The sequence below is a fragment of the Dendrobium catenatum genome, unplaced genomic scaffold, assembly GCF_001605985.2.
Source record: "Dendrobium catenatum unplaced genomic scaffold, ASM160598v2 fragScaff_scaffold_845, whole genome shotgun sequence".
Classification (NCBI taxonomy): domain Eukaryota; kingdom Viridiplantae; phylum Streptophyta; class Magnoliopsida; order Asparagales; family Orchidaceae; genus Dendrobium; species Dendrobium catenatum.
The window spans coordinates 268,955-291,309 of NW_021319307.1; the positions used below are offsets into that span (position 1 = coordinate 268,955).

At 33.3% G+C, this 22,355-nt stretch overlaps 1 protein-coding gene across 4 annotated transcripts in view; it reads left to right on the plus strand.

The window, feature by feature from the left end:
- The first annotated feature begins 17,674 nt into the window (after positions 1-17,674).
- The window catches only part of LOC110101209 (lysophospholipid acyltransferase LPEAT1), a 90,793-nt gene continuing 86,112 nt past the window's right edge, over positions 17,675-22,355 (plus strand). Inside the window, exons 1-2 of one of the 4 annotated variants that reach the window (XM_028696789.1) lie at positions 17,675-18,354; positions 20,872-20,994. In XM_028696789.1, the coding sequence (XP_028552622.1) occupies positions 17,842-18,354; positions 20,872-20,994 (636 nt within the window). In that variant the 5' untranslated portion in view covers positions 17,675-17,841. The remainder of the gene's footprint in view (positions 18,355-20,871; positions 20,995-22,355) is intronic. The other 3 variants (XM_028696788.1, XM_028696787.1, XM_020829008.2) reach the window with 3 other exon arrangements.

Here is a 22,355-nt window from a genome sequence, read left to right on the forward strand (position 1 = left end):
CTATGACGATCTATCGGAGTATACTCTCTAACAAATGATGATTTAGTTATAGATTTTCCATTCTTCAGTATTTCCTCCACTGCACTATTCTTGTGACTGACTAATGCAATCAAAGTAGCAAACATTTAGGCCACTAAACCCTCTCTCTATTAGATAACAAGGCTGGCTAATTGTAAACTTTAACCTCCTCCTATAAAAAAAGAAGAAGATTATTCTCTATCTTATAAATGATACTGATTAACCCTTTATCTTTCCTCCATCTACCAGTACTTCCATCCACCTTCACCTCCACCTGGTCAGGATCCTCCTTTCTGAAATGTATCTAATTTTTGTTATTTTTCTTAGTGTTGTTTGTGACTCCTCTTTTTGGTGATATCAAAAGGGGGAGAAGTCTATTGTAGTCAGTATGTCCTGCTTATGTCTTTTTTTCTATTTATGTTTAAGTTCAATAAAATACATTTTTTTTCATGTTTATTTTGTGATGTTTTAGTTAATTAAAATAATAATAATAATAATAATAATAATAATAATAATATATAAATAAAAAATGCCTTGCAAAATTGCTTATAACCAACATTATTTGACATCATCAAAAAGGGGAGATTATTGCAATCCATGACCCTTAGTCAGAGATTTTGATGATGACAAATAATTTTGTTTGAATTACTATTCATTGAATACTTTTGATTTCTATTCTTGTCTGTGAGTACTAACATTTCAGGGAGAATATAAGTTACTCAGGACAACAAGAAGACACAAGATTGGCTAGAATAGGAGTTGGAGTTTATAACATTAAATTTTTTCATTTATTGTTAATTTTCTTTTCTTGAGTCTGACTACAAATTATATGCAAGATTGAGCAACCATGCACACACACAGGGGGAGAGGGTTTAAAAAATGAAGAAATTTTTTTCTCTGTGGATCGTACTGTATGATTTTAAATCATACTGTACAATTTGATCTAGCTGAAACAACTATCTATGAATAAGTCGTACTGTATGATTGATATCGTACTATACGAAGTGTTTCTAATTTAAAAATCCTAGCTGCCATATTAATTTAAGTAAGTTTAATAACTAATCATAATGTACGATCTCATTCATACTGTACGATATATTTTGAATATTTACTTAAATTAACCCCGAGATTAGTGCATAAATCAAGGATTAATTTATGATTGATTATCATACTATACAACCTAGTTCATACTATACGATCAATCGATGCTATTTTTTGTCATCCCAGATATCGTGCCAGATAATCCCTTGATTTTGTACTAATCATAATATACGATGTGGTTCATAACATACGATGTCTAGAGATGAGTTTCGTCATCCCAGCAATCATCATGTACGAACAGAAGGATTTTACATATTGTACTGTCGGGTTTATATCGTATTATATGATAATTTTTAAAATGTTGGCCTATTCGTAAACCTTCGTACCAGGATGAAGGTTGTTCTGTACTAATCATACTATATGATATATGATGGAATTGTATGATCATCACAGCTAAATTGAAAATTTTTGGGTTTCTTGGAGCCTATTTTAAGTATCAAAATTTATGTTTTTGAAAAGCGACTGTGAGAGAGGAATGTGATTAGAGAGGGATTCCTTGGGAAGGAGCTCTTGAGAATATTTTAGGGTTTATAAGAGAAAAGAGTGGTGGGCGGAGAAGGAGTGTGAGGGAGATCACTTGGTTACTCCATGCTTGCTACACTTTTCTCCTCCTATGGCATGAGAAGATCTTGTGGGAGGGGGAGATTCTTCTACATCCGTGTCCTTTAAGGTACTCTGCCTTCTCCAGGAGGGAGAAAAACTAGAAGGTACGCTGCCGTCGCCAAGAGGGTGACAAAGCGCTTGGCACTCCGCCATGCTGGGTTGGTGAAAGTGAGGTTTATAAGGACTTCTCCGTCTTTCTATAGGGGAAAAAGGAGAACTATTATTTAGTAGTGAAATTCCCAGAGTGGGGGATTCCGGGGAGTGGACGTAGGTTAAGTGACCGAACCACTATAAAATCTCTGGTGTTATTTTTTCTTTACTACTTTTTATTTACGCTTGCATTTTATTTTCATTAAAATTGCTTGGTGAAAAATCGTAATGAAATTCGTTGTTGCAAGTTGTGTTGTAAGCATTCACTTCTGTATTATTTAATTTTCTTATTTAAGTTTTAAAAACAAAAAAAAATTTAGGACTCATGTTTAGGATTTTATTTTATTGTAACAATTTTCCAATTCACACCCCCCCCCCCCCCCCCCCCCCCCCCCCCCCCCCCCCCACTCTTGGCGCTTCTCGTAATTTCAATTGCTAACTCAGTAGCAGTTTTGATCATAGCATCATCATTCCGTTATTTGGCTTTCTTGGCCCTTCAACTTAGATGAAAGTTCATCTTACACCATTGAGACTTAGGCTTCGTTTGTTCAATTTTTCATTATGTAAAAAGGTGTTTTAGAAAAGGAATTTTATAAAAGGAAGTTGAATAAAATGAAGTTTCAATAATAAAATGTTGTTTGGATAATTTATTTTTAAATGCTTATTAATACTTGAAATAAGAGTTATATTATTTGTTTAAAAGTTTAACTTCAGTGATTCTATTATAAAAGACTAAATTACCCATACTTAATTTTTCAATATATGTAATTAATTTTTTTTTTTATTTTACAATGCAAAATTTACATAAATTAAAATATATGACTTTCTAAGAAAAAATGAAATTTTCTACTAAATTATAATATCAAAAGTATACATTATTAACTTATACTTTCTTAACATATAGCATATGTTTTACTACAAATATGATAAAATTTAAATTATATTTCTTATTATGATAGTTATAGTAGTTCATTATTTTTTCTTCTATTAAAAAAAACTCATGTGCAGCTACAAAATATATTTAAGTTGGAAAATTCAATTATCTTGTAAAACAATAAACCAATTTCTTAATTTAAATTTTATTTCAAGCTTATTGATGACATTGAAAAAATACAAGGAATCGAATATTACGTAGTTGATGCTTGATGCAGCACCATGTACATGTTTATGTATTCAGAAAAGTTTTTCATTGTTCTAGAATTGTGATGCTTGATGCAGCACCTTTTACATCATTCTAAGCATCATTGTTTGCTACGGTCCTTAGCTTAAAAAAAAAAGAAAATGAAAAAGTAATCCGTTGAAGTCTATTCAATAAATCCATCTGATATCAGAGCTAGTTGTGTTATAGTCTTTCAATAATCATTACTGATAAAGTCAACGAAATAAAATTTTACAATTTCGATCGCAAAGTATTGTTTGCTACGGTGCTTAGCTTAAAAAAAAAAAAGAAAATGAAAAAGTAATCCGTTGAAGTCTATTCAATAAATCCATCTGATATCAGAGCTAGTTATGTTATAGTCTTTCAATAATCATTACTGATAAAGTCAACGAAATAAAATTTTACAATTTCGATCGCAAAGTAGAGAGAATATTATTGAAATCAGCAATCGATCTAGCGAAATCTAACACAAAGCTCTGGAAAAAAAAACATTCAGTCTCAAACGTAAGACTCACACTAAGCAGTGCAAGTTAATTGAACAAGATAGTAAGATAACAACATGGCTTCTTCATAAATACAAACAGATAACAAATTCCTAAATTTTCACATATAATTGTTCTATTTACATAAGTAAAATTCCAACCTTTGCTCCTCAAAGCTATTAACAAATGTCATTACAAATACCTTCATAACTAAATCATTAACAACCATGTAATCATCTCCTTCTCAGTTTGATGATTGAATTGGGTTCATGTTAGATAAACATAAAAATAAATATTTCATATTTTTTCTATGAAATTATTTAGGAATTTAAATTTAAAAAATAAACAACTTTGCATAATCAGTATACCTGTTATTATTGTATAATTCAAATGCAATTTTCTCTCTAAGTTCAATCATTTCATTCACCCTGTTGCCATCACCAAACTCAACTTCGGTATCTAACACATTACTTTGTTCAACTTGCTCCCCTACTCTACATTGATATGCCTCTGGATGAATAAAATTTTCATCAACGTCACAGTCTGTAAAATCTGGATCATTTCATGATATATGTCATCAAATATAATTATGTAATCCCATGGTAAAATAAAAAGCCGCTTCATAAAACTATAATTAGGCATATCTCTTAATATTCCCCATTTCTTTTTTCATACACCAAAGGAACATTCAATTACACTTCTTAGTGAGGAATGTCTACTATTAAAAAGCTCCTCATGTCCCATAATTGTTCTACTACCTCTTCTAAAATTTGGAATGTGATATCTGGTTCCCAAGTATGGCTTCAAATATCCCCTTTGTAGAGGGTAACCTACATCAACTAAGTAAAACTTTCCTATTCATAAATTTGTTAGTTAGTATACAATATAACCTAATTAATAAATATAATAATTTCATTCTATAAATTAGTAATACCTGGAGGTGGTGTAGGAAAATTATATTTTGGATCCATCACTGCATGTTTAAATATAGGCGCATCATGTGTAGAACCCTCCCAAACAGGTGACACAAATGTGAAACACATGTTGAAATCACATGCAGCCATCACATTTTGTGTCGGTGAATGATGACGTCCAATTAAGCGACTTGTTCTTCAACAGAGATGCATGCATCAACGTGTGTGCCATCAATAGCATAAATGCAATCTTTAAAGTATGGTATGTATCGTGTGTCAATAATTATTTTTTCAGGAATATCATGAAAAAACTTATCTACAGGTGCAATAATCTCCATTGATAATCGAACTAATGCTTGCAGACCATTATAAAAAAACCAACTAATCGTCTCTATAGAGTGCTGAAAGCGTTCACATGTTGATCTAATACTCTCATTATGTCCCAAAATGTAAAAATTTATTGCAAGTACCTCTCGAGTAGTAGTTCTGCGAGATCCATGTAAACCATATAATGATTCCAACAAAGAAAGCAAGTCCATATAACTTGTGACATTCTAAACATGTTATGGAATATATTTGGATGGCCATGCAATAACTCACACACCCATTTATCTCCCGTTTGAGCTGATGTCATGCAAGGACTCTTACAAACATACAATGCGTAGTAATCATGAACTACACATGTTGTTGTGAGTAATATATGAGTAAATTCTGCCACTCCTTTACGCTCATAAACTTTTAACATATCATCAAGTACTTCGTCCTCCCCAAAATTTAATAAATCCTCTGCCATTATTGATCTGGAGCAATACAAATACTACAAATTACAAAATGATATATAATAATGTAGTGATTAGTACTAATAAAAAAAAAGATGTCATTCAGCTGATTATGTAAAAGCATACAACTCAATTTTTCATGAATTTATACTGTTTTGAATATTCTGCAGAAGAAAGTTGTTGGGGAGAACTACTACCTGCTTACAATTCACACTCCATGAAGCAAATTTTTAATCAGGTACTTGAAAATAACTCCATATATAACTACATGTGGTTTCTTTTTCAAATTTTCTACAGAAATATTAAAAGTGAAGCCTAATAGTACTCCCTTCTCAGTGATTGGTTAGATAAGACGAAGAGAGAATAAACACATCATGTATTATAAATACAATATATAAATTTACATGATTTGGCGGAAACTACTTTCTTCCTTGTAAAACTTGCATCTAATAATATAGTAGGCTTCAGAGATGGTATACAATTAGATTACTCTTCTAGAAAAGTTAATATAAATCGTTCATGAATAAAACTCACTAGCTTTAATATGAACTTCAGCCGAACATACACTGCCAATGTTCGAGAAGGTACTCCTTGACCTATGGTCTTCCTAAGGACACCACAATCCTTTTTTACACTTCATCTTTGCCTTCACAGAGCTTCTGCAAGCAATTATAATCTTCATGTTTTTCAGAAAACTATCTTTAAGTTTTGAAATTGTCTAAACATTTTCAGATTTTAAAGATATTGCTTGTTTTTGTTGATGAATAATTAATTAAATATTCTGATTTAAGAATTCTAAAGTTATATATATATATATATATATATATATATATATATAACTGAGCTAAGCATAATGAGCGCTTGTACATATGACCAGTAATTTGATGACATCTCCTATGTTTCATTTGATGAATTCACCAAATTATAGAAAGAGCAAGTTGTTTTTCTTTATAAATTTTTTTTTTTCTGTATTTCTGAAAGCATTAGAGTATTTCTTTTGAAAACAACATAAAATATGGAAGACCTTGGATCCATTTATATTCTGGTCACGTACCTACTGCTTTGTTTAAAGAAAATATTAATTTTATGGATTTATGAAGTCTTTATTTAAATAAGTTTGAATGTCAAAGCTAACCTTCATTCTAGCAAATTAGCTTCAAATCCTCACATGAGGTATAATGTCACTAAAGCACTTAGTACATGTGGCTATGTTATTTTTCTCTGCTCACCTTAACCTCACTTGTAATACACAATTTTCTCATTTCTAGAAGGCATTAATACATATTGAAACATCTACTGTAGCTTGTATTGCTCTTAAAGTTGGGAATGGGAATATCTTTACTATGAACCTTGGAGAAATGGTAGCTTCTTATGGGAAATGTTGGGGAAATTGGCTTTTAGTTGATTTAGCTTTCCTATAAATGTTGCCTCTCGAACATTTATGGCGGTTTGTTGAAGATAACATTGATATAACACATATTTTCAAGACTCAACACAATGTTAACAAATTAGTTACAACCTACTGAAAATAGAATGAAGAATTAGTAAAGTAACATAACATAATTTTATCCAGAACTGTATAAAGAAATAAGCAACAACCTAAATAAACACAAAGGAAATAAGTAATGAACCAAACTAAAAACAAAAACAACAACTACAAGAACATAACATAAAACATGATGTAACTATTGATTTCAATTTTGAAGAGATGGAGCTATTAGGTGCATGCTTATTCCTTGTTCTTCAATGGGCAGTTATCTGAAACTTTTATCAAAACTCCTTCGAAGCCACCATAATCTTCTTTCAATGGGTATTCCCATGAATATCTCCCGGTTATCCTTATCTTTAAAGAATTCTAAGGAAAAGTCATATAACTCAAAATCATCAAATATATCAGGAATTTTAGATAACTCTTATAAAACCTCTAGGATAGTAAATGTTGTACAATTTTTATTTGATGTACTTATGGCAGAACTTATAGATTTTGCAGCATCCACGAGGACCTCAACATGATTTAGAAAAAGTTATTTGGTCCCCGACTTAGGAGTTCTAACTCTTTTCCTTCTACACAATAATGTGGCACTTTGTTGTGATCTTTGTGTATCATAGTTACTTGTAGGCTCTGTTGAGATTCGTTCACAATGAATTAGGTTGTTAAACCCAAGCTTATGTCCCAGTGGCTAACCAAGAGGGGGGGTGAATTGGTATTTAAAAAAAATAACCCTCTTTTTAAACTTTGGAAATTAAACTTAATTGTTAGTGAATCTTTTAGAAAAAGATTTTTCAACCACAAGTTGTAAAAAGGCTGGGCACGCCTCACTCCTATTGGGCGGCTTTGGGATGAGTGGGGGAGACATTGCCATTTAAGGCTAAACCAGGCCCTGAGCCTGGTTAGGAGAGCTCCAAGTGAGCTTTAGGACATTAAGGGGTCGGCCTAAAGCAGCTTAAATCAAGGGAAAGGGGCTTAGCATGTGATAAAGCCTTCTAGAAGAGGTTTAAGCTTGGGTTTGACCAGGTTGACCAGTCAACTGGTCAATGGGGCTGATGTGGCATCCAAGCAGGTCATGGAGTCTTTCCAAGTGGCTGGATGGGTGTGGCTTGAGCTAGGTTCAATGGGTTGAAAGGTTTGACCATACAAATGGTCCCTTAAGCCTTGAGTTGACTGGTTGACCAGTCAACTCCATCAAGGGTTATGAAATTTTCATTTAGGTAATTCAAATGAGTTGATTAGGTGGATTGGAGGGTGGTTCCAAGAGCCATGCATGTCAAATGGATTAAGAAGGCTTAATGGGCCTTTAATGGGCTTCTAGGCCAAAACTGGTTGACTTGGTCAACCAGTTGGGTTGAGGGGCTAGAAATGGATTCAACAAATTCAGAATATCATCCTGAGTCTATTGGATGTGGTCCCAGGGTTTGGAGGGGTCGATTTGGTCAAAATCACCATTTGAACCCTTAAGGGCTTGTTTGGTCAACCTAGGTTGACTTGGTCAACCAGGTTGACCCAGGGTCTGGGTTTGGGCTCAACAGGTTTGAAATGATATTTTAAGGTTAATGGAAGTGGTTGGGTGACTTAGAGAGGTCATTTGGGTCAAAACACATGTTTGGACCCTTAAAGGGCCTCTTGGGTCAAACCAGTTGACTTGGTCAACCAGGTTGACTCAAGGGTTGGGAATAGGTTCAAAAGATTTGAAATGACATTTGGAATTTGTTGGAGGTGGTTGCATCCCATTTGGAGCTCATTTGGTTTGAAATCCCTATTTGAGCCCCATAGGGGTATTTTGGTCAATTTTGACCTATTGGTCAACTATGGTCAAAAATGGGTCTGAAAAATGCAGTTTACTGCTCAATGGGTTAAAATCAAGGGTCTGGAAGTGATTGGAGGCTTGGATAAGGGTTCCAAGGTCAAGATCTCAAAGGGGTCAGGCTCAGTGGCATAGGCTGTAAATATTTGAAGGTTTTACAGCCTTTGAATTTTAATTCAAATTCTGGGGTTAGAGACCTCAGAATGAGCTCAAAGTTGGAGGGTAGCCTCTAGAGACATGTCTTATCACTTTGCAAGTGATAGACCCTGAATCAGAGGCCATTTGATTGGGTTTTGAAATGTTTGAAAAATCTCTAAAAAGGGTCTTTAGGACAAGGCCTTGAGACTTAGGGTTTGAGTCAGGATTTCTGGATTCTGAAATGAATTTCAGGTTTGAATAATTAAAATTGAAGTATCCAAACCATTTACAATCATGTTGTGATTGTTAATAGATGGATAGGGTCAAGGCTAGATTAAGGATAGGATCAAAGTCTAGGTTAAAATTTGGATTGTCAAATTGATTGGATCAAGGTTTGGATATGTTTGAAATTTGAATTAACTTGGATTTGAATTGGATGGGGTTTGAGATTCAAAATGATCAGATAGGAATCAAATTGAAATTGGAGTGGATTAAATATAAGAATTGATTTAAAATTGAGGTTGATCAAGGGTGGAGATTGATTTGAAATTGGAGTGATTTTGAGATCTAGAAGAGTTCTAAGATCTAGGATTTAAGGGAATCCTAGGCTCTAGAATAAGCTCTAAGGTCTAGTTCTAGGAAAGATCCTAAGGTCTAGAGTGGATCCTAGGGTCTAGGATTAAATCTGGATTTTGGATGGGTCTTAGTGACCTCATACAAAAATGAGGTCAACACACTTTTACATAATGGCCAATCATGAATTCAATGCAACCGATCTGATCTTTCGCTACATCGAATATTTGCCTACAATTTGATATCCATGTCATAGAAGGAAGCCCAATCTTGCTCTAGGACACATCATTGCATATGTTCTAGAATCCAAATACAACCTTCAATATTCTGCTCCTCCGACCTTCAGTCACCCTTCTACTCAAACAATTCCTTCAACGTCCTTCATAGTACTCGTCTCCTCATCCTGCACCTATTCCTCTCCGCTAGCACTCTCAGCTGGATCAATTAGTGGAGAGATTTGATCAGTGGGAGACACGCTTTGAGGCCTATATTGTTGTACATAAGCAGTAATATACTGAGGACATCATCCTCATGTAGCACTAGCATGACCAGAACATGGCCTGGTTCAGATCTCAGTTTGCCACATTGACCAGTTACTTTTCACCACCACCTCCTCCATCTGATGATCAGGATCCCTTGTTTCTTTAGTTTTCTTTGTTTATATTTTTCTGTAGTTTATTCTTTATTATGGTTATTTTAGTTTCTGTTTTATATAGTTTATTTTTCTTATGGTTATTTTAGTTTCTATTTTTTTTAGTTTCCTCCTTTTTGTGATATCAAAATGGGGAGTAGTCTGATGTATCTTGTAATGTGATTCTGAAACTTAGTGAACTATTTTTTTCATCACACTGTTTTTATTAAACTGTCGAAACTACTTGAATTTTTTTTTTATTGTTTTTACCATCATAAAAAAGGGGGAGATTATTGCGAATCTGAGATTATGGATTAGACTTTTAATGATAGCAAATATTTATGTTTTTCTACGACTGCCTTGCCTACTAACTTTTCAGGTCCACATGATCGAATGCAACTCAAGCCAGCTCAAGATTGGATAGATTTAGGTTGAGTCAAGACGGTAAATTTTCCTTTCTTGAGTCAATTATAATAGTGGTTCCTGATGCTAAGTAACCTTGCACACACACACTTGAGGGATTTTCTGTATTTTTCTATTTTGAGTACATCGGCCTGGACGAGGTTCATATCGACCAGGATGATCCGACTAAAAATAGAAACCCTAAGGGGTATCCTGGTTAAGCAGCCGTCATTAAGCACATCGTCCTGGACAATCCTTGTATCAGCTAGGACGATAGGCTCAAATCAGAAAGAATCAGCCGCCATGATCAATATAGGTATTATTTATTTCAGGACATCGGCCAGGATGATATATACATCGGTCTGGACGAAGCAACACAATTATGCCTAAATTAATCTGGCAATTATGGAAAGCAATTAGGGCTAATTAATAAGATCATATTGGTCGGGCCAATTGCAGGATCGGCCGGGACGATGTCTTGGACTATTAACATCGGCCAGACTCTATTTCGGGTGATGTTTAGGACGATTGTACTCATATTTAAACTAATCAGCCAGGACGATATTGTATCATCCTGGACGATGTAACCAATTTTCATGTTAATAAAATTATTTGATTATTATACCACTAAATTGCTCTTTATTATTTTTTTAGACAATTCTGCATAATTAGTGTTAATTATCTTAAAACATAAACTAACACCAAATCATCAACTTGAGACAATAAATAATTTATTTTTTTGTATTCAAATTCAGTATAGGGAATGTAAAATTACCTTGACGGATAAACTTCACATTCGCCTGCCATTTTAAATAAAAAAATTATCCCATCATTAGCTTTAGTTGACATCCAAAAAATTTTTCTCCTATCTTAGTGAAATAAGATAGGGTTTATTTTATTTTGAGATCTTGGGTTTTTATAAAGGCAAGACTCTACAGTCAATTACATCTCCAAAGAGAAAACTTTTAATATTTTTTTAATTTAAAACCCATCAAGGGGCTTATGCGTTAAATACGAAAATTATTACATAGTCCTTTGAGGGGACCTTCAGCTGCCTACTGCTCTGAAGAGCTACAGAAAAAATCCAAAAAATCCTAAGAGCTGAAGGGCCCCTATGCTAACAAGTACAAAGAAACCTAGCAACAATTTAGGGTTGTAATAAAACAACATCAAAAAAAGAAAGACAATCAAATGGAAGATGAGCAGAGACTTTCACCAAAAAATAGAGCAGAACCTCCACTAACATAACCAGTACTTGAACCTACAATGACGATCAAGCACACAAGAGAACCTGCCAAAACAGATGCCAAAACTAAAAAAATAAATGATTAATACTAAAGTCGAACTATTCAATTCACAAATCAAGAAAGAATTGGAGATACTCCCATTAGTATAATTAGTCAGGGGATGATATTGCCAAAGGATGATTACAACATATAAGCCATTAGTGACGCCCAAAAAAATTCCACTTAAAAACTAGCAAACCATAAATGAAACGAATTACAAAGAAAAAAAAACACTAAAGTAGAAAATAGTATGAAATGATAAATCAACACGAATTAAGTTCCAGCAGCCAACATCCAAAAACAGGATAGGGGTAATCCAAAACAGAGAGCTCAGAATCTAGCTACAACCCTCATGATTAATACCCCAATGCCGCTCAATTCAAAACCCATAATACACAAGCAGTAGAGAAAATTAGGAAGAAGAATAGGGGAAATGATAGTCAACCACTCCACCCTCATAAATACGAAGCCAACAAACCACAACTTCCAGCTAATAGAAACTGTCAACAAACAACATAACCAATAAAAGCCACAACCCCCCTACCAGTTAACATCAGGGACATCCAGTCCAGTAGCCAACAGCTGAAGACACCCGAAAGCCCCAGGAAAACTATGTAGATGAGCCAACCAATATACAGTGCAACCTAAGAGAAAACCAACACAACCAAACCAACCAAATTATAATTCAGGTCCATTGAAACACCAATCATTGCTCAACTCCCTAATGAATATGCACAACAACTGATACAGGAAGAAGCCATAAACCATGAAACATAATAACAAATTGTCAACCAACAAAAGACTAGTAATAAGACCAAATAATGCATTGAAGAGAAAGAACGGGCATATAGCCACAAGCACAACAACACCCAACAAGAAGATACAAAAATAAACAAGAAACTAATACTAATGAAAACACAAAACCCAACCATTAGGCAGGTGCAAAAAAAAATGAATACCCAACCACAAAGCCAAGATCGAACTAGTATAGCTCTAGAACAAACTAACCACCAGGCTAAGAAGCCACAATAGAAAAGGAAAAACCAAACAACACAAAAAAGACATATCATACCCCCAAGCGACTAGGAAACCCCAATTGAATGAAAATAAAATGCCCAGACAAACACCCACCTGGAGGATATAACAACAAAACTAAGGGCCAGGAAACAGACTGCTCTAGCAAAACCAATCCGGCCAAATTCACCAGGAATCCAAAATCGAGGGAACCTCAAATAGAAAAATAAGAATGAACAACCCAAAAACATTAAATTCTAACTTAAGGGGTATATCATGACCATACATTTTACAATAAGAAAAAAAATGGGCAAGTTTTCAAATTCCACTTTTTTGAAGTACCCCTTCAACTCCGACCAAATCCATATCTCATTTGGATGTTTCTTAGAAATATCCAACTCAACCAAAACCTGAGCCACGAATGGCCGGGAAACAGAAGTAGTGGCTTGGTCCGTTTGTAAAGGCCTTCCAAAAATCTAAGCCAATCCAAATAAGATTTGAGAATTAAAGAACTGAAGTCTCATATTCGAGAAATAAATCCACACAGGAGAAATAGGGGATTCCTCCTTAAAATAAAAATCACGTGTTCATTTGAGAAAACACATTTGACACGCTTAGATATAATAAGATCTCCTAGCAAATATATTGCTATAATCAAGATCATTAGAAAGTTGGATCACAATATACTTTTGATCAAGTAAACTAATATGGAAAGAACCGGATAGTTTTAGGTTAGCAATAAATTTTTGGATAACATTAAGGTTCGGATGTCTCAAGAGAAACTTTCCCACCAACATTAAAGCAAACGGAGTAGCCAACTATGCAACCATGGAGTCCTCAAACATCAGAGCCAGACATCCCTTAAATGAAGTATGAACAAAATGCATCATAGATGGAGAGGAGGATGAACCATCAAAAATATCCTTGAACGATCAAGTTTTACCCTCTGCAAAAGAGGAAAGTCGAAGGGAAAGATGACGACAGAGTCGTCATCTCCCAAAGCCCGAAAACCACAAATAAACCTCAAACCCAACACAATAAAAGAACATGAAGAAACAACATGAAAGAAAAGAAGCGAAAAAAATGCAAGAAATCCACGCCAAGAGGGCAAAACTAGCAGCACGAAGATGGAACCCTAGATCGCCTCCAAATCTCCATAGCTCGAAAAGAGACGTTGCGAGAGTTGTGAGGAGAGGTTGAGTATGATTTTGAGAGAAAACTTTTAATTAAAGTAGATATTAGAATTATTCTAAAGTTTAAAATATATGTGAGTTTCATTATATATTTTGGAAATATCATTCACTCCTTCAAAAGTATCATTAATTTTTGTAAAAAATACATTTGAATTCTTTATACTTTTTCTATAAGGAATGTAAGGTATGCAAATACCTCTAGGCTTTCGTTTTCTGGGAATTTGCTGCCAACTAACAACTTAATACACAAGTAATCATCTTAGATGTAGTGTACGAGAAGATCAACTCTATCCTAGGAGATCAAAGGATTAGATCAGACTCTAAATCAATGACTCGATATGAGTAATGTTAACTTTAAGTATAAATGATGCTAATAAGATGACTCACTAAAAACTATATATTTTATCTTATTTAGATTTACATAACTAAATTTTATAACTACTAAAATTTCTTAGATTAAGAAATTTCAACAACAAAGTGGCTCTAAACCAATAGGAAGAGTATAGAATCCTCTAAGCATAATGAGGACCCCAATACCCTACCCACGGTAGCATAAAAGTACTAGTCTCTAGCATAAGTAGGAGAAATAAAAATATGCATGTATGTATGCATGAATAGGGAAAGAAGTTGGTGTCTACAGTACCCAGTGCTACATTGTCCTAGAATTAGTATACATATTCATACAAAGTTTGGAACATACACATCAAGAAAAATCTAGGAAAACTACTACCCACTAATATAAGCTACCACCCATAAGAATGTAATATATAAAATGATATAAATAAAAGAGAAGATTGCATAAATAAAATAAAATTTATTCATTTATTGGTTTGAATGTTTACAACAGACTCAGACTCTACTAAAAAGTAAGGTGGCCGGGCTCCACCTCAATAAATTGGGTTTCTAAGCCTACCATATGTATAGAATCAAATACATCTACTTAAGGTTTTCGAGCTACAAATATTGTATGGAATTCAAAAAGAGATTATCCTCTAAAGGAGAGGATATTATCTTTTGCAGCTCCAGTTAGATGTATAAATAGGAGTATTTGACTTTTTTACAACTCAGGATACTAAACAACTTGATCTATATACAAACTACATTTATAATGACTCATATCTATATACAATATCTCCTAGGTACATTCTACTTTGACTCTTGTTGAGAATATATATAAAGGACTCTATAAAAAATAATAAGCATTTAAAATATAGAATGTGTAGAAGAGTTATATAATATGATAATGCTTTTAATGCAGTCCTTAAAGAGCTTAAGTGCACCAATAGAAATTAAAATGCATGACATTCATATTGCTGAAAATAAGTAAATACACACAAGATGCTCTAAAAAAAGTAGCCGACAAGCAATCCACATCAATGTCGTAGCCTAAGCAAGAGTTATTTATTCTAGCAAACCATCTAAGTGTGTGAAGGAGGTTGCGTGGCTTTGGTATGTATGATAGGAGTTTAATGTTTAGGTTTCATGAGTTTAAAGTGTTTGTTCATTAAAGCCTAATGGGAATTTTTATTGATGTTTACCTTGTAATGGATTTTGATTTTATTATTTAAGTTTTAATGATTGAAGTTGGTTATTTAGTTATAAAGAATTTGTATGTTAATAACCCCAATTGTGAGGACTACTAACCTACAAATCATAAGGCTTACAAATATAATGCATTATCCCCCATATATGATATATGATCACATATGACATTAAGATTTATTAATGATTTATTAAGGGATAGAAGAGCGACCTTTGAAGTCATTACACATACTCTCCAAGTGGAATCAAGCATGATGTATAAGGTCAATATTTTATTAAGGATTATGAATTTTATACAACCATACCTTCCATAAGTGGAGGCTAGCATGGTGTATGAACCCTTAATTGTTTATTTAAAATTTATTAAAATTCCTTTAGAAAATATGTATGTGCCCTTATGAAATGAATTATGCACTACATAAAGGGATTATTATGTGATTTAGGATGTTTCAAGGACTTAGAAAATTAATGCTCCAAAAGGAAGTAAGCATTAAGCATGAAAGGTCTTTATTATTTAATTAAGATTAGTTATCAGATTTATTTAATTAAAATAAATGTTAATGGAATAAATTATCAAATTGATTGTCTTTTTATGTTTTATATTTTTGTTGAATTTTTTTAATTAAATTATTTGGAATATTTAATAAATTATTTAATTTTTTGAATTTTAATTAATTATTAACATTATATTTTTAATGGATTATTTAAATGAATTTATTATTAATTTAACTTGGATTGTTTAGTTTTGATATCAAATTATCTCCAAGCTTTATGAGATTGATAACATTGGTTAAAGATTACCAATGTATGAATAACTGAAAGTTTATTTTTTATTTTTGATATCTTATATGATTGATACGATGGATCAAATCATTTTAAAGTTTAGGCAGAGGTGGAATATGATTAATGCAAGAGCATGGAGGCAATTATATGGCCATTTATGCAATGTCTAACGCCCTATTTTTTATGTGTAACATCCTAATTTAAAACCTAGATAAACATGCAGGGTTTAGGTTTTACCTATATACAGATGGTCATAGAGGATATGGAAGGGTTTGTTCTACTTTTGTGAAGCTCCATTATAAGTTTGTAGAAGACTCCAAGCTCAGACAGAGGCTGGATGAAGAGTTTGACTAACTGGGGTGGACAGAGCTTCGGTTCTTTGTCAACCTCACCGTTGGCAAGCTGTAAACGATCGGGAAACACCAGGGAAATGCTAAGAAGGATATGGAATGCAAAACTTAACAAGAGAATGGCTAAAGAGTGAGTGTAGAGTGAATGTCATCTCAATGAATGTTTGAGGTGTTTTACCCTATTCCAGCTACTACAGGGAGCTTAGATGGCCAGGATGCATCATGTAGCTTGACTAGATGATAGAAAACTATCTCAATTCATTACACAATAGGTGAATAAACCTGCTGATAGTGAAAACGACCTTTGATCTTTCTCCTATGGGGGACCACCTAGGCTGCTTAGGTTAAACCAGGGGCAAGGCTAGTCGAGATAAGGTCTAGGAAGCTTCTAGATTATATTTAAATGGAATGTATAAGCTGGCATAGAGGGAATTTCTTAGGCTAGGAGTGTTGACCATTCAAATGTCTTAGGCTAGGATTGTATAAGTTGACTTGGTTTTGACCAAGCAAGTGTTCAGTTGATCAAGTCAACTGTTGGCTGGGTCAGGGTGACCAATCATGTCCAATCCACTAGGTGTGATATTCAGAGAAGTTTGATGAAATTCAAGGTTCATTTGGGGGCTTGATTTGAGTTAATTGATATGTATGAAGCCCAATTGAATATGATGGATCTGTTGATGATTGAAATGTTCAATGATGGTTCAATGATGAATGATTTATCATAAGAGGCTCATATTGAATTGATTTAGGTCATGAATAAGGTTAGAGAGAGTGCATTGAGCTACCTGATTGCAGTGTAGAGTTGCAATTGTTAGGTAGTTGTAATTTAGCAGATGTTGACTGTTGAAATGATGATTTATCAATGTGATTGGATATCTATGGATGATTGTAGCTTGATTGAGTGTATGTTGATTGATTGTTTGAAGATGTTTAAGTGTATGTAGGTTAAATGATTGCAAGCTGATTGATTCTTAATCAAAAAGCTATGAATCAAGTTACTGGATATCATGGTTGATTGTGGGTAGACGTGGATCAAGTGACCTCAGCTAAAAATGAGGACGACAAGGCATCCAACAATGAATGAAAGTTTGAGAGAAAGTTTTTTTTTTTTTAAATGTGAAATTGAAGAAAAAGAGAGAAGAGGAGATTGAATATGATGTTATTTAAAAATTTAATTATTAGGCTCGTAAGTAATAAAATTTAAATATACATTTTTGCGTGTAATTGTTTTGGAGTTTCATGGATTGACTTACGCGGTGAGCCGTCCCATTTCCACCTGCGCCTTAGGGTGACATCACGAGTACTTTATACACGGTTCTGTCTCGCTCTCAACTTTCTTTTTGCTTCGTTACCTGCAATGATCGACTTTCAGTGCTAGCGATAGGGTTTTTCTCAGATTTTCTCGAATTTCTACGGAGCTAATGGAAATGGCCAGTAACAATGGATCCCTCTGTTTGAACGATGACTCGCCCAGCTCTGGCTGCGTCGGACTAGACCAGTCAGGGAAAGCCGAGCAGCCGCTGCTCAAATCAAAATCCTCCGCGTCAGAATCACAGCCGGCGGCCTGCGTTGTCTCTGAGAGTCTTAATGCGATGGAGAAGAAGTATGGTGCCTTCGTGCGGAAGGATGCGTACGGTATCATGGGACGAGGGGAGCTGCCGACGGTGGAGAAGGTCCTGCTCGGGATAGCGGTGGTGACGCTCGTTCCTATCCGACTTGCGGTGGGGATCTTCATCCTAGTGCTATACTATGTGATCTGTAGGTTCTGCACGCTCTTCTTGGCTCCGAATCGGAATGACGAACAGGAAGACTACGCCCACATGACCGGGTGGAGGAGGGATGTTGTGGTGCGATGTGGGAGATTTTTGTCGAGGGCCATGCTATTTAACTTCGGATTTTACTGGATCGAAGAGACTCGATTGTACTTGTCTGAGGTATTGTTTCGAAGGAGCTTGTTTGTTTTATTGTTCACTGAAGGTTTTCCAGTAATATATATTGTTTAGTTTTGTAAATTGATATGCTTATGAACTTTGGATTGTTACTACAACATTTTAAGTTCTTTAGCTTTGAACTGCTTGATTTTTCTTGGAAATGTAGTATTGTATCATTGAGACAGATGATTAAGGTATTCAAATCTCAGACTCTTAGGGGGTGTTTGGTATTGAATTTATTCGCCGTTTTAAGTAGGATTTACGGTAAATCTAGCCAAACGCAAATCGGGACACTGTAAATCCGGCAAATCGTAAATCTAGGATTTGCGGATTTACGCCGTAAATTTGGTAAATCCTTGTAAGTTCAAATCCCATTTCTACTCGGATTTATGAAATTTGGCCGAAGAAGCGCGCGAAAGGGAGAATGTTACCTTCACAGCGAGCGAGAGAGCTCCCGTCGTTGCTTTAGATCAAAATGTTGTAATGTCCAATCCGACAGGAAGTAAATGTCGTCGAAGGAGCGAAGGAGCCGAATTAAGCAACTTGTGCAATCTCTACACCTCTTGCGAAGCAACGAAGCCGAATAGCAAGGACGAACAAGAGAAGATTAAAAGCAAACCCTAGACGCCTCAGCCATTACTGGTTAACTTAATTAATATAATTTAAAATATTAATAACTAAGTAATTAAATAATTAATAGTATAATTAGTGTATAAATTAATTATCTAATTTAACTTAATTAAATAGTTAGTACTATAATTAGTAATTAAAAATTAGTATAATTATCTTAATTAATATAATTTAAAATATACATTATTAAACATATAATTAATAATAGAAATAATTAATGAACAACAAAATTCTTAATTGATTAATGAGATAATTATTAATAAAATTTATAATTAAAACTAATAAAATAGTAATTAAATTATTAATTAAATAATTAGTAGGATTATTAGTTAAATAATTAGTTATTTCAAAATAATTAGTAGGATTAAATATAATTTTAAATAGAATAATTATTATATAATATATGATAAAGAACAAATAAATTTATAACTTGACGCGGAAGCGAATTAAGTGGCTTCATATTACTCCTTCAATTTTAATTATCCAACTGTTTTAAATCCTATAATATGTTGTCAAACTTCTTTAGATTTAACATTTTTTAAAAGTTGTCATACCAAACACAATTCAGGATTTATGAGCCTAGGATTTACTAAATCCGAATTTACAGGATTTAATAAATCCTACTAAAATTGAATCCAAGTATGAATTAAAGTTACCATGCAGAATACGGAGGCAAACTAGTGCTGTCATGCCATGAGAAGTATGATTTTCCTATCAAGTCTTCCCGAATATTTAGCTGTGAAATAGTTTGCACCTATCTGCTGTGTACTTATTGAACATTTGCAAAAATTTCGATCTTTGATCAATTCTGTGCATTGTGGACAAACTTGCTACAAAGGGCAGAGTAGACTATGGTGTTAGTTATGAGTCCTTTCTTACATCTAGATACGGAAATATAGGTGTTTAAGAATGGGTAAGTAGTGGAACAACTTATGGAAACTTATGCTAGGAGTAAATTGTGATAAAACGTTTTGATATTGGTGCTTATGGATGTACAAATTGCCTTGATGAATTTTAGGCAGTGCAGTATCAATCCACTAATGTCCTTGATCGGCCAGGCACCTAAATGCAACCTACTACTTTCTAAGATTATTGTCCTGATCTGGAGAACAAAAAAAGATGAAGAGCATGCTGGAAAAGAGGGCATATGGTTGATTTTATCACTGCTGCTTATCGATGACACTTGGGGGTATATATAGTTCAAATTATCCAAGCAAAAAAAAAAAAAAAAAAAAAAAAAAATCCAATCTTGTTTTGACACCTTGTTACCACTTCTAATGATCACCATGATTGAATATGTGTAGGAAGAACTTTTTCTCATGCTTCTTACCATCTATTATCCTATCATTCCCACTTCCTATCTACATAATTCTCATTTTTTCATTCTTTGTATTCTTGTCTGCATCATTTTAATTCATCTCTCATTTTGGCACAGGCAAACCTTCTCTTCGCCACATGCTACGTCACATGTTATTGGTGATTAACTATTTGATGCATCAATCGGAAGAGCTAGTGCTGTGTGAGGATAATCCTAACTATGAGATTATTGCTTGAATGATTACCATACCTTGACAGGTTTTATTTGGTGTATGTCAGTTAAGGGTCTAGGGTTTATTAATGCGATATAGGACAAGATGCGCAGTAAAAAAGAATATAATGACATGAACTTAAAGGGATGGTGAATTGGATTATTTTAGAAATAATATTAAAACCTTTCTTTGATTGCACAACAATTTAGGAATGAATGCAATATGATAAATAACTATAAATAAAGTGTGAAAAATATAAAGGATGCAAATTAAAATATAGTGATTCAACCACTTGAAGCCTTACATCCACTCCCCTAATCCTCCTCTAAAGAGTTTCACTTATTCTCTTTTGCATCTGTAGGTGGAGAAGCCTCTCAACAAACACATTTTGAAGGGCAATGAAGTCACCCAATGTTTTAGCTCAAAGGAGAGAAGCTTGGCACTATTAGCACAAATCACTAGGTTGCAATACCCTATCATCAAGGTGTGGAACTGACCACTCTTGCACAAAATATTATTAATCTTCTTTTGGAGAAGGTGAATACTTTGAGATTTTGATCTCTCTTTCATTAGTACACAAACCTCACAGAGTTAGATTTGCAAGTGGAGGAATAAAACTTTAGAAAGAGAAATGACTTGGGAGTGAAACTAGCCTTAGTTTTTTTTTTCTTTTTGTTATTTTCTCTTGAGGGCTGTTTTTCAAAACATATATTAATGCACAATCTATCAGTCATCAATACATATAATAATTTCAAATTTCAAATTACTGGGTGATCACATTGCCGATCATGAATCATACATTATGATTTGTTCATTTTAGAGCAAGTCACGAAGGTGGTACATTATGATTGTCATCTTACAATATGTACCATATATTGCTCTAATTAATGCAATTGATTATCATTTAATAGGTTGTGCTATGATTTGAATTTTGGCAAATAATACGTTATGATTAATATCATACAATGTGAATTGGCAAATTTTTTATTTATTTACTAATATAATGTAATGATTTGATTTTAATTATATGTGTGCAAGTCATTCTAAAATTTATCCATACTTTTAGCATAATAATTCATGAATGAGAAAAGGATCAAAATGGTCCTTCAACTCTTTGTGAGGGATCAAAATGATCCCCAACTATTTTGAGGGACCAATTTGGTCCCTCAACTCCTCCAAAGGGGACCTTTTTTTGGTCCTTCCATCTAATGGTAGATTTGATGGTGTTAAATATGAGGATAATTTGGTCTTTTTTAATCAAAATATTTAATAAATGTAAATGTAAATTTTTAGGGATTATATTTTTTTGAAAAATTTTATTAAACTTTTCTTTAATAAAAAATTATAACTATTTTTAGTTTTAATAATTTCAAAAAGTTTAGTTTCAATATACTCGTCTCGTCAACTCTTAGGGGTTGTTTGGAAAAAGTAGGATTTAACTTTAGCAGGATTATTGTTAAATTTTAATGATACATAATTTAATTAGAAAATTGCTTAATTAGTAAATAATTTAATTACCAGTTATAGTGTTATTTATTAAATTACTTGTATATGTGTAAGTTTAATAAGCATTTGATATATAGTTATATTAATAATTCTCAAATTAATAAGTTACTTTTTTAAATAAATAATTATTTAACTAATACTCTTACTAATGCTTTAATTAATTTTAAAATATTATTTAATTAGTTTTAATTACTCATTATATTTTTATTTATCTCTTTAATCATTTAAATATTGTTATACTAATTAATTATCTAAGTATTATTTATAATGTTATTAAGTAATTATTTTATTTGAAATTATATTTAATCATTCTAATTATTTTGAAATAACTAATTATTT